The 13,645-nt window shown below is 38.7% G+C and overlaps 1 protein-coding gene across 5 annotated transcripts in view; it reads left to right on the top strand.

The window, feature by feature from the left end:
- The window catches only part of TOM1L1 (target of myb1 like 1 membrane trafficking protein), a 49,043-nt gene that overhangs the window by 31,797 nt on the left and 3,601 nt on the right, over positions 1–13,645 (top strand). For all 5 annotated transcript variants that reach the window (XM_045488332.1, XM_045488333.1, XM_045488334.1 and 2 more), the window contains 6 exons: positions 777–837; positions 1,219–1,336; positions 2,223–2,319; positions 10,705–10,756; positions 12,636–12,741; positions 13,193–13,274. In XM_045488332.1, coding sequence (XP_045344288.1) covers positions 777–837; positions 1,219–1,336; positions 2,223–2,319; positions 10,705–10,756; positions 12,636–12,741; positions 13,193–13,274 — 516 coding nt within the window. The remainder of the gene's footprint in view (positions 1–776; positions 838–1,218; positions 1,337–2,222; positions 2,320–10,704; positions 10,757–12,635; positions 12,742–13,192; positions 13,275–13,645) is intronic.

The raw sequence follows: 13,645 nt of genomic DNA, 5'->3' as shown, positions 1-13,645 counted from the left end.
AATGCTGCTTGTCTCTTTTAGTAGATGGAGAACTGGGATCAAAAGTTATATCCATGATTCTATAGCTACTCGATAATAAAGCTGACACTTAAACCTTGGACTTGTGCCTTCAACTTCATGCTTCTTCCAAACCTATTGTTTATTTATCTGCTCCTCTTTTATTCCCAGTGAACAAGCAATGTACAAGCAACTTAAGTTGTAAAAGGTCAATATGTTTAGTAGGGATCAGGTGTCTTTATAAAAAATGAAGATAAACAGTGAAATTATGTTAAAAAATCTTTGTATTTTTATGGAACATTATTTATAATGGCAGAATTGGAAGCAACTTAAATGTTTGAGATCAAGAGTAGTTAAATGTGTGCTACATCCCTAAGGTAACATCTGCAGGTCACTAAAAATTGCATTTCTGACTAGAAAAATGCTCACAACATAACAGAATTATGTGAAGTATGATTGCAACTAAAGTTCAACATAGATTTACAGAAAAAAATTTACAGAAAAAATACAGGAAACACATCATGATGTTAATAGGGACGATTTCTAGGTGATGGAGTTATTATTTGTTTTTAATATGTATTCATTTTGTCAGTTTTCTCTTAAAGCATTATTACCTCTATAAACTGGGGAAAAGTTATTAAAGTACTTCATTGGGAGTCGATGGGGATGAAGTGGTTTGTCTTTGTTCCTGAATATTTGAATATTAATAATTTGTAAAGGATTATAGCATTTTCATATTTGTTTTCTTTTAAATGCTTACATTTTGCTAACTCAAACAGATTTACTCGGAACCAACAAAGGATTTTGGAGCAAAACAGGAACCAGAGGGAAGATGCCAATGTAAGTAAACAGAAATGTAATAAAATAAGCAATTGAACATTTTATAAATTGTATAGTAGGGAGCAAGGCTTACCTAAGAAAAGTCTTAAAATGGAGGAGACATTAACAATTTGGAGTGATTTTGGTGGTGTAGAGTATTTTCTGTGACAACTTGATGTTACTAAGTAAGAGGTCATAAGATTGTCTAAGCAGCAACCATGTACATGGTGAGATGTGATTAGTAGGAGTGTTGCCTGTTGAATAGAGAATTCTCCTTGAGTTGCATCTAAATAGGATTTTCCTTTCCCCCCAAAAAACAAAAAAAGTCTCTGGGGAGAAAGCCATGATAAATTACCTGACACATTTTTTTCTGAATTTTGTTTTTGGTTGCTTTGTTTTCAGACTACCAGTGAACCTTCTGCCCCATCCTGTGATCTCTTCGACCCAAGGCTCAGCCCTCCAATGCCGAGGGCCACTCTGGGAGAACTCAACACCGTGAATGCTCAGCTTTCAGACTTAAGTAAATAAGCACATAGGCCTTTTCAGCAGAAGAGCTTGATGTGAAACTGTGCTCCTTGGTTTCTTGATTAAATGCAACCTGAGAAAGACTGAAGTCAATTTGAATGTCAGAGAACTATATCAGGAGATGCAATTATTTATTGGCATGTGGTTGGGTCAAATCCAGTACAGCCCTGGGATGTATCTGGGGGAGTAGGTCCCTGAAACTCATCCCCCTGGTTTAGAATCTCATCCAATTCACCTGCCTGCTTTTATAGAGGTAGTTTAACTCCATGGCCAAACTTAAAACTACTCTGAACCACATACTATATTACCTTGAGTTTCTCTGCTATGTCACAGCATTAGGTAAGGGAATATTTGATGCAGATAGAGAAAGTCAGGAATTAAGTTGACTGATCTACATGCTGGTGAAATGGAGAGGGGAAAACATGGGCTTTTGCAGTAGAAGTCCAGGTTGAAATCTCTGTGGTCTGCCACCTTTTAGCTACCCAGCCTTAGAGGCTTTCCTACCTTAGGGTGTCTCACTTAGGATTATAGGAAGTTATAGGAGAGGGTAGAGTTCCATATATGCCCTAGCTTCTTACTTTTGTGTTTGATGGAGTAAGACACACAAAATCTCTTCCATTCTAGATCAGTTTGGGATTTTAGAAAACCCAATATATTAACATTTGTTACCTTTACAATATCCTTTTTTTTTGTGTGTGTGGTGGAATTTCTTTCCAGTTACCATTAATAATGTTCTTTAGTTTCTGTTTGAGGAAATCATATGATTTTACGGTGGCAGAAATATCTGAGTCTCTCTTTTTGCTTTTAATTTTATTGTGGAAAATCCAACAGAACAACTGAATGACAAAATCTTTTAAAGCCAAGTCCATTTTATATTCTAGATTTCAGGTCTCCGAGTCCTGTTGTAATGAACAACTTGAAACCCAGTCTTCATCCACAGGTGGATTTGCTAGCCTGGGAAGATACAGAAACACCCCTGTAAGTATGTCAGTAAGAATCTGGAGCTAATACCAACTCATTCTAATTCCTCATATTCAAGAAAGCATAAGAAAAAAAGTAGAGACTTAGGAATTGGACAGTCCTGAGTTAGAATCTCAGCTCTGCTTTCTACCAGCTTGGTGACCTTGAATGAGAAACTTCACGAGCGTGAGCCTTCCTTTTTCTTCTGAGAGTACTTTCTAGGATTCTTACAGAGATTGTGTAAGATGCTATAGTACCTCCTAATTAAGCAGTCGATACATAAAACCTTCCATAAATTGTTATTTTTCAGTGGTAACAGGGAAATTGAATGACAAGAGAGTAAAACCAAACAATGGCCACACAAGTTACAGAGCACTTGCCACTTGCCGGGCACTTTGCTAAACTGTGTTTGTTTATTCATTTAATCTTTGCAAAAATTTTTGGAGCTGTGCTGTTACCATTATTTTACAAGAGAAAAGGCTGAGACTTAAGGAATATAAACTGCCCAAGTTCATATAGCTATGCAGTAGCAGGTCTGATGAACTGATAGTTCACTAAAAAGATATACAAATGGCTCATAAACATAGGCAGTGATGCCCAACCTTATGTACAGTTACAGAAATATAAAACTACAATGGCTTTTTTTAAACCTCTCAGATGGCTAAAAGTCTAAATGTTTGTTAACCTGCTTTATTGGCTATAGAAAGACAGATTCTATCACAAAATTAATGCAGTTCTTATGAGGGAAACTGGCAGTATCTATTAAAATTATAAGTACATTCACGTTTGAACCCACCATATCTCATTTCTAGGAATTCATACTCGCTTATGCAAAATCAGTTGTTTACAAAATTATTCCTTACAACATTTGGGCACAGCTAATAATTGGAAACAACTCAAGTATGCATCATTGTGGCCTAGTTAAATATCTAAATAATGTATTACCAGGCAGCTGAAGGACAAAAGTAGGCTGTCTGTAGGGGGACAATCACCAGTGTATTATAAAGTGAAAAACTGCAAAGTAATGTGTGTACTATCTTGCATTTGTGTAAGAAAGTAAGAAATAATGTAAACATTTGCCTCTTTGCATAAAGAAATACAAGAAGGATTCAGAACAAACTAAGAAAGGCAAGTTTCCCTTAAGGTTAAGAAGAGGCAAGATAGAGTAGATACAGCAAAAAATAAATAGAAGTTAGATTTTCTTTACATCAGAAGCTGTTGTTTTTTCCTTTTAAATGTATATATTTTAGGTAATAGGCGATGCATTTCCATGGTTCAGGTATCAAAGTGATACCTGAAAAAGTGATATGAAAAGATATACAAGGACATTACTTGATCTCACCCCACCTCCATCCTTTCTGTCCCCCTTCTCCTTATGTCACATTCTGCTGCTACCCTATAGCCACTTTATTTGTCCTTCCAAAGTGACTTTAGGTAAATAATGAATATGATTTTTTTTCTCTTTTATTAAATGCAGCACACTGTAAAACTCTACTGAACCTTGCTTGATATCTTGACATATCTTGATAAAAGTACATATGTTTTTATATCAGTGGGTTTAGATATATTTTTAGAGTTGCCTAGTGTTTTTATCCAGTGTGACCAATCACTGCATTACTTTTATATATTAAAAAAGGAGTGGGGGGGCAGGGGGCTGGAGGGAGAGGAATGAGAAAGGAGAATCAAACTGAGAAGAAAGAGGAAAAAAAAGGAGGGGGGGTAGTTGGAGAAGGAAGAAGAGGACCAAGGAAATCTTCCTGAGTTGGGAAATGATAGTGCCAGTGGCTATGTCATGAGCCATTAGTTGGGTCAGTACCTCTGGTCTTGATTAAGTGTGATGCAAATAATGTTTCAATGCTGTAGGCAGATTTCCAGGAAGTTGCTTAGTAAATAATGTGATCTAAAGTAACTGATTCTGTTTTCCTTTATCCTGCAAATCATGTTGAGTAATGAGAAGGAGTGAAATATAGATGAAATCCTATTACACAAATATCTGTATAAAGCTTGTAAAAAGATAAAATACTAGCTAGTAGCTGCTTATTTTATTTTATTTATTTTTTGAGACAGAGAACATGAATAGGGGAGGGGCAGAGAGAGAGAGAGGGGGAGAGAGAGAGAGAGAGAGAGAGAGAGAGAGAGAGAGAGAGAGAATGAATCCCAAGCAGGCTCCACACCCAGCACAGTGCCCAATGCAGGGCTTCATCCCATGACTGTGAGATCATGACCTGAGCTGAAATCAAGAGTCAGACACTCAACTGACTGAGCCACCCAGGTGCCCCATAGCTGCTTATTTTATTTTATTTTTTATGTTCGTTTATTTTTAAGAGAGCACACACGAGCAGGGGAGGGGCAGAGAGAGAAATACAGAATCCAAAGCAGGTTCCAGGCTGTGAGCTGTTAACACAGAGCACAACATGGGGCTCAAACTCACAAACCACAGGATTATGACCTGAGCTGAAGTCGGACACTTAACCAACTGAGCCTCTCAGGTGCCCCATAGCTGCTTATTTTAATCTGTAATATCATGGATCTCATGCTGTAGTGTGCATAAAAATCACTTGGGGGATTATTAAAAAGTAAAATTGCTGGTCCCCAGAAATTCTAACTCAGTAGAAAGACTCTTTAGTTTTAAAAAGCATCCCAGCTGGGGCACCTGTGTGGCTCCGTCAGTTGAGCATCTGACTATGGCTCAGGTCATGATTTCATGGTTCATGAGTTCAAGCCTCGTGTCAGACTCACTGGTCTCAGCACAGAGCCTGCTTTGGATCCTCAGTCCCCCTCTCTCTGCCCTTTCCCCCACCCCCTGCTCTCAGAAGTAAATATTTAAAAAAAAGCATCCTGGGAGAATCATAAAGCAGCACTTTGCTGATTATACATTAGAAACCCTATAACAGTTGTCCACCCGGTATCAGATACCAAAATAATTGTAGTTCTGGGAATTCACTGGAGTAAAAGATAATGTGTAATATCAGTATTTTGTTTTCTATACAAAGACTTTTGTATCTGTTTTCTGATTTTTAAAAGAGCTTCTACATGAGTGAAACTATAATTAGACCAGGTTTTTAACAGTGTCAGGAATTGAAGCACTGAAGTTACCTAAAGCATATGTCTAGGTTAAAGCCTATTCTAGATCACATATGAAAGGCAAAACCAGCCATCAAAAATGTCTTAGGGTCTTAAGAATTTTCCACCCCTCTGTGTTTATTCACTATCACAGAACAAATGAGTAATGGAATTATTCATGACAGAAAGGAATCTGGAGAAACAGTGATTATGGGATAAAGTAATAGGTCATATTCATAGTCCACTTACTATCAGGGAACACGCTAACAAGAATAAGAAATGTTTACTAATTACTTACTAGTGCTGGAAGGTGGGCACTCCATCATTCTCATTTCTTCAAAAGTGAAGGCTGGGGCGCCTGGGTGGCGCAGTCGGTTAAGCGTCCGACTTCAGCCAGGTCACGATCTCGCGGTCCGTGAGTTCGAGCCCCGCGTCGGGCTCTGGGCTGATGGCTCAGAGCCTGGAGCCTGTTTCCGATTCTGTGTCTCCCTATCTCTCTGCCCCTCCCCCGTTCATGCTCTGTCTCTCTCTGTCCCCAAAATAAATAAACGTTGAAAAAAAAATTTAAAAAAAAAAAAAAAAAAAAAAAAAAAAAAGTGAAGGCTAAGGAAGATTAACCTGCCCAAAGGCATTGCCCAACTAGTGCAGAAACAGGATTCAAATTCAAGTGGATCTGATTTCAGTGCTTGCTTTCTTTTTTTCTTTCTGTGCTTTAATTAATTTTTTAAAATTTCCATAAGGTAAAGTTGACCTCTTTGTTTTTCTTTTGTGTGCAGTTCTATGAATGTTAACATATGTACAGATTCATGTAATCACCATCACAGGGTACAGAATAGTTCCATGACCCCCGAAACTCCCTTGGGGTATTTATTTATAATGCTTCCCTCCCACACTCACCCCCCAGCAACCACCAATCTGTTCTCCATCACTATAGTTTGCCTTTTCAAGAATGGTCTAAACAGAATCATACAGTATGTAGTATTTCTAGAAAAGGTTCTGTAAAATTGGTGTTTGCTTCATGTATTCTGAACCTCGGTTATTAAGTGCATGTATATTCAGGATTGTTGTGTCATTTTGGTGAATTGACCCTTAAAGAATTATGCACACTTCCTTTTTGTCCCTTGTGAGTTTCCTTGTCCTGATGTCTACTTTGATACTAATACAGCCACATTAGCTTTCTTTTGATTAGTGTTGGCGTGGTATATTCTTTTCCATCTTTTCACTTTTAAGTATATCAAAATATTTGAAGTGAGTTTCTTATGGATAGCATATAGTTGGGTCATGCATTTTTATGTATTCTCATAATTTCTGTCTTTAATTGGTATGTGTAGACTACTTATATTTAATGTAATTATGTTTGGGTTTAGGTATAGCATTATATTATTTCTTTTCTGTTTTTCCCCTTTGTTGCTGTTTTGTTTTTTTTTTTCTGTTTTCTCTTTCTTTCACCTTTTGGATTATTTGACTGTTTTCAGTATTCCATCTTACCTACTGTGAGTTTGACTGTAACTTTGCGTAGTTTATATTAGGAGGGAGGGGACTGGTTGTTCTAGGGACTGCAATGTACATAATATTTTAGTCTGCTTAGAACCAGTATTTTACCACTTGAAGTGAAACGTAGAAAATTTAGAGAACCTTCCTTTATATTATAGTTATTGTATATATTCTACATTGAAAAAATACCAACAAGCAGTTATAATTTTTGTGTACAACTCTCAAATATATTTTAAGGAATTCGAGAAGAATAGTCTTTTTTTTTTTTTACCCAATGTTTGCCATTTATGTTGATCTTTTATTTTCTTATATAATTTCCCTTCTCTCTGAAAAGATTTCTTTAGTGATTCTTTTAGGGCAGGTCTATGGGCAGTGAAAATCTCGTCTTATTTCATGTGACAATGTCTTTATTTCATCTTTGTTCTGAGGGATGTTTCAATGGATGTAGAAATCTGAGTTGATGGTTTTTTCTTTCAGTTTTTAAACATTACTCCCACCACCTCTTCTGGCCTAAAATGGTTTCTAATGAGAAGTCTGTATCCATTCACATCATTGTTGTCCTGTAGGTAATGTGTTGTTATCTCTATGCTATGCTTTCAATAATTTTTTTCCCCTGATTTTGAACAGTTTGATTATGATATGTCTGGGCATGGATTTCTTTTGGTTTATTCTGTTTGGGATTTGCTGAGAATATTAGTTCTTGTGGCTGCCATCAAAAAATCACAAACTGGGTGGTTTAAAACCACAGGAATTTATTTTCTCCTAGTTCTGGAGGCTAGAAATCTGAAATTCAGCAGGGCCACACTCCCTGCAGGGCTCTAATGGGAGAAGCAATTTTTTGCCTCTTCCAGATTCTGATGATTGTCGGCCTTTTTTTCTGATTCCTTGGCTTGGCTCACATCACTCCACTTTCTGCTTCCACCTTCATGTTGCCTTCTCTGTGTATTTCAACTCTGCCTCTGCTTTTCTCTTTAAGGTCACTTGTCTTTGAATTTAAGGTACATTCGAGTAATATAAGATGATATCACCATCTCAAGATCCTTAATTACATCTGAAAAGACCTTTTTTTTTTCGGGCTACCTGCATGGCTCATTCCATTAAGCATCCAACTCTTTTTTTTTTTTTTTTTTAATTTTTTTTTAATCTTTATTTTTGAGAGAGAGAGAGACAGTGTGAGTGGGGGAGGGGCTCAGAGAGAGAGAGACACAGAATCCAAAGTAGGCTCCAGGCTCTGAGCTGTCAGCACAGAGCCCGACATGGGGCTGGAACTCACCAGCCCTGAGATCATGACCTGAGCTGAAGTCGGATGCCCAACCGACTGTGCCACCCAGGCACCCCAAGCATCCAACTCTTGGTTTCGGCTCAGGTCATGATCTCACAGTTCATGGGTTTGAGCCCCACATCAAGCTCCGTGCTGAAAGTGCAGAGTCTACTTAGGATTCTCTCTCCCTCTCTGCCCCTCCACAACTCACACACTCTCTCTCTTTCTCTCTCTCTCTCTCTCAAAAATAAATAACTTAAAAGAATTTTTTAAAAAGATTTTTTCAATATAAAATAAAGTAACATTGACAGGTTCCAGGAATTAGGATAAGGACATACCTTTTGAGGGTGGAGGGCAGCATTCAGTCCACTACACTGCATTTCTTGAATCTGTGGGTTTCTGTCTTTCACCAAATTTGTGAAGCTTTCAGCCTTACAGTTCTTCAAATATTTCAACAGTACACTTTCTATTGTCCTTCTGGGACTTTTGATGACACAAATGATAGATCTGATATTGTCTTGTAAATCTCCAGAGTTCTGTTCATTAGTTTTTTCACTTTTTTTCTCTGTTTTGTTGTTGTTGCTTTTTGTTTGTATTTTTAAGATGGGATCATTTCTATTGATTTATGTTCAAGTTTGCTACTTATTTCCTCTCTCATCCCCATTTTGCTATGGAGCTCATTCTGTAAATTTTTTTAAAATTTCAGTTACTGTATTTTCCGATTCTAAAATTACTATTTGACTCTTCTTTAGATCTTATTTTTCTTTGAAATGACTTTCTATTTTTCCAGTTTTTTTCATGAGTGTTCACGGTTGCTTATTGAAGCATTTGTATAATGGCTGCTTTAAAATCTGAGGTAGTTTTAACGTCTCTATCCTCTTGATATTAGCGTTGGTTGATGGCCTTTTTTATTTTTTGCCTGTTGAAATTTTCCCAGTTCTTCACATGCCTAGTAATTTTGGATTGTATCTTGGGCGTTTTTAATGTTGTGAGACACTTGCTCGCTATTTATTTATTTATTTATTTAGTTAGTTATTTCAAATCATAGGATTTTAGTGTTTATTTTTGAGACAGAGAGACAGAGAGGCAGAGCATGAGTATGGGAGGGGCAGAGAGAGGGAGACACAGAATCTGAAGCAGGCTCCAGGCTCTGAGCTATCAGCACAGAGCCCGACGTGGGGCTTGAACTGACAAACTGTGAGATCATGACCTGAGTTGAAGGTGGATGCTCAACTGAATGAGCCACCCAGGCGCCCCAAGACACTTGCTCTTATTAGAATCCTGATGAAGATGGTGCTATTTTGATTTTAGAAGGCAAACAACCTCACTAGATACATGCTGCAGTTTCAACCTGCCTTTTTTTGTGCTGTCGTTCTAACATAGTTATGTTTTCAAAGACTTTGCAGTGCTTTTCAGATCTGCTTCATGTGGGCCACCCTGAGGCCTGGATGGGTGTATATTCATTTCTCAACATCTTTTGCATCCTGACTGGGATCAGATCCACAGAGACACAGATCAGGAAGTGAGCCCAGGATTTCATAAACAACTTTAAGGTTGATTTTCCACATTCCTTCCTCTTTGTTATTTCTCTAGCGCTCTGCTTTTCTAGGATTTGCCCTTTTGGTTCTCCAGTCAGAAAGCTTCAGTTACCCTACTATATGTCATTTATTTCCTTGATTATGCTTGTGTCTAAAACCAAATGGTGGGACAGAAAGAATGAAAACAACAAAACAGAGTTTGCCCTGCCCTCTGGGATCACAGTTACACCTGTTGGAAGGAAGGGTCCTCTCAAATTTTTAAGCCTCTACAGGTCCCTGTTGGCTTCTGCTGTCACTCCAGCCATTTTGAGATTGCCTCAGCTTTAGAGAGGGAGAGAACAGAAAGGAAAGGAAAAAAGAGAGTAAGGAATTTCCACACTATCTCTGAGCATTAGGACTTCTCTTTTCTGCTCCTTGAGTGAAAACAGAAGCGCTTCTCCTACAGCTGTCTGTCCTTACTGCCCACTCTGGGGTTTTAGGCTTCATTGCATTCAGGTTCTGGAACACCAGAGGTGGAGGAAGAAAGGTACTAATGATCTGTGGATACTCAAATTCCAGTCCTTCCCAGTCATCCTGTAACTATTGACTTTTCAGTCCTCAAATATTTGCCCCATGTATTCTGTTCTGGTTTTAGAGTTGCCTTTGGTAGGAGAGATAGGGCAAAGTGTATTTGGTATAGATTAGAACCAGGACCCTCCCCACCTTCCTTCCTAACCTCTACTCTGTATTGCGTCTCATCCTTCAGGAAATGATGGATGGTAGCTACTCTGATGGAAAGGTTAAAGGCTTGTTCTCACTAGTATACCATGTATACTTCAGGGTCTCAGGGCTGCCACTGCCAAGGGACACCTTCTTTGTCTTTACTCCTTGGTATTTGGACATCAAAAGCTGGTGAGCATGAAAACCAGATGGCAATTTTTACATAAGATTAATATTCCATTGCAGTCTGAAAGTACATTTTAGGTTTTGTTTGTAGGAAGTCATCTTACTTTTTGCATTTGTGTTCTCGCTGTAGGGTAATCATACTGTCTTATCATACTCTCCTAGGTTTGCCCAAAGGACCGGCCAAAACATCACCGCAAACCATACATATGAGAGCGTAAGTAATGAAACTTCCTGGGCAGCGCACCTAGTCAGCAGGTTGTCATGGCTAAGAAGGAATTCCTGGTCATTAAATCTCATGTTTTGTTCAGCGTTTTGGTATATGTCCTATAACGTGTTGACAGCCCTTGTTAGGACTTCTCTTTGTCTTCTTTTTAATCTTTCAAGATGGACAAGTTGAATCTTACTTCTGTTAGAAAAATGGTTAAGGATCAAAATTCCTTTAGTGTTTGTTTATATTAGCTGTCTCCTCCTTTCCTTCCATCCTCTTTGATAGACTTCAGACAGGCTGTCTCATTCCTGCCACTCTGCTGGCACACCTCTTGTCAAGGTCTCCCGTGATCTCTACATTACCAAATCAAGTACTGCAATTTTCAGTGCTCGTCTTACCTGCTTTATCAGCAGCAGGTGACAGTCAGTCACTTCCTCCTGTTTTGCACATGTGGCTTTCAGACACCACTCATTTTTTTCTTCTCTTGCCTCCTTTCCACTATGTCTCCTTTACTGGTCCCCACTCTTCTACTGGCCTTTGAGTCTTGGAGATCCCAGGGCTTAAGTTTCAGACTTCTGCTTTCATTCTTCCATGGTCTTCTGTTCTCATCTTAAAATACCATTCAGATTCTGACAACTTGTAATTGGTATCTGCAGCCCATGATCTCCCTTAAACTCAGAACTCAACTTTCTGGGGAAACTCTTCTTGCTTTCTTCCTAGTCCTGGCTCTCCACCTGCACCTCCTGTACTCTTCCCCACCTCAGTAAAGGAACCCTCCACTATCGCAGTTGCTCAAGTCAAAACCTTGGAGACCAGTGCTTGCTCTCTGCCTTTTTACCGTTTCTCTTCGAACAGTGTATCCATTGTCTAGCTGCTTCTCATGGCCTCCACTTCTGCATTGCAGTCCAAGCCATCAGAGGGATATTGCAGTGGCCTCCTAAGGTTACCTTGCTTTAGCCTTCACCTCCCTCTCCACCCTCACCCCCACTGTGCAATCTCTTTTCAAAACAAACCAGAACTATCCTTAAAAAAAAAAAAAAAGTAGTCATATTAACTGTTCTAAACCCACCTAGGATTTCCTTCCTCCATTTCGCTCTGTAAAAACCTGAAATGCTGATCTCACACCTTCCGTTACCTCTTCAACTTCACCTCTCTTCCTTGGCTCACTCTGCTCCAATGGCACTGGCCTTCTCTGCTTCAGAGGATGTGACCTTGGGCCCCCTCAGATAATCAGTCACAGCACCCACATCAGTCAGGACTCTGCTTAAATGTTCCCAATGGTGAGGCATTCCTTGACCATTACTGTCAGAGCAATAGCCTACCCCATCTACCTGAGCCTTGTTTTTTTGTTTTTTGTTTTTTTAAGAGCACTTGCTATCTAACATCTCTTTACATTTGTTTGCTTCAAGGGGGCAGGGATTTGGCCTGTTTTATTTATAGCACCTAGTAGGTGCCCAAGATTTATTCATGAAATGAATGAGGAAGATTAGGAGATTAATCTTTATCAGTACTGATTTGGTGCTGTTATCTTATGCCTTTCTGTAGGGTAAAGATTTATTTTCCTGTTTGAGGCTGAGATTTTTTAGTGTGAAACAACAGACCCTAGACTGAGCCATACAATTCTTTTTTTTTTTTAAAGCAAAATGTTAATTTTACATTTTATATGGGAAATGAGGTGCAGTGGGCATGAAACCAGAGAGAAAAGTAATAAGTGTTATAAATGGTTATTAACCTAAAAAAGTAATAGTTCATAATTTCTAATTCTTGTCCAGTTGGGAGGATATGGTAGTTGGAATAGTGCCACTTAGAAGCCTGGTAATCTAAATAATAAAAAAAAAAACTTAATGTAGAATGTTTATTTGAACATGTACTGTGTTTTCTGCAGTTTCCAGAATATTCAAATTCAGTACTACTACAGCCAGTTAATGTGCAGAACGTTCCAGCAACACCATCAAGCCAGAGACTGCCATCCTTGCCCGTCAGTCATCCAGGTACTTGAGACCTGTTATTTGCATTGAATAAGGGATCTTGTAAGAGTATAGGAGTCTGCCAGAGATTTACTGCTGATTGAAAATAGAGAGAGAGGAAACACTAGGACTTCAATGTGCTTCTTTAAGCTCCATGAAGTAAATTCATGGCTCATATCATTATGACCGACATTCGATTACAAAAAATGCTTCTGTTGTGCTGAATGTTGTATTTGAAATGCTGAGGGAAATGAGTCTTTAGTGGAAGTTTGCAAATCCTTTTGTTCTCTATAGGTTTGTTGTACTTGGGAGTAGCATTAGAACACCAGTTGTATTTGTTTCTGGCTGTCAGTGTTTCGTAGGGTCTCATGTTTGAAGTCGCAATCATAAAGAGATTATTAATTGTGTATGTGTTCTTGAAAAGCACAATTGTGTTTACTGGTGGGCTTTTTGTTTTGTTTTGTTTTGCCTGAAGTAATGGCAGAGAATGATCTCCAGCCACCCAATTACTACGAGGTAATGGAGTTTGATCCCTTGGCTCCTGTTGTCACTACAGAGTAAGTCATTTACAAAATGATTAATTTATTTTTTGTCTTGGTTCCCTTCAGTAACAGAGCTAAACAGGGCTTGGTTATATATTTAACTTTGTTTAGGTCTTGGCAGAAAATAATGATCTTATTAAAAATGACTTACGAGGGGCGCCTGGGTGGCGCAGTCGGTTAAGCGTCCGACTTCAGCCAGGTCACGATCTCGCGGTCCGTGAGTTCGAGCCCCGCGTCGGGCTCTGGGCTGATGGCTCGGAGCCTGGAGCCTGTTTCCGATTCTGTGTCTCCCGCTCTCTCTGCCCCTCCCCCATTCATGCTCTGTCTCTCTCTGTCCCAAAAATAAATAAAAAACATTGAAAAAAAAATTAAAAAAAAAATGACTT

The sequence above is a fragment of the Leopardus geoffroyi genome, chromosome E1 (genome assembly GCF_018350155.1).
Source record: "Leopardus geoffroyi isolate Oge1 chromosome E1, O.geoffroyi_Oge1_pat1.0, whole genome shotgun sequence".
Classification (NCBI taxonomy): Eukaryota; Metazoa; Chordata; class Mammalia; order Carnivora; family Felidae; genus Leopardus; species Leopardus geoffroyi.
This window is presented reverse-complemented; position numbering and strand designations above follow the sequence as displayed.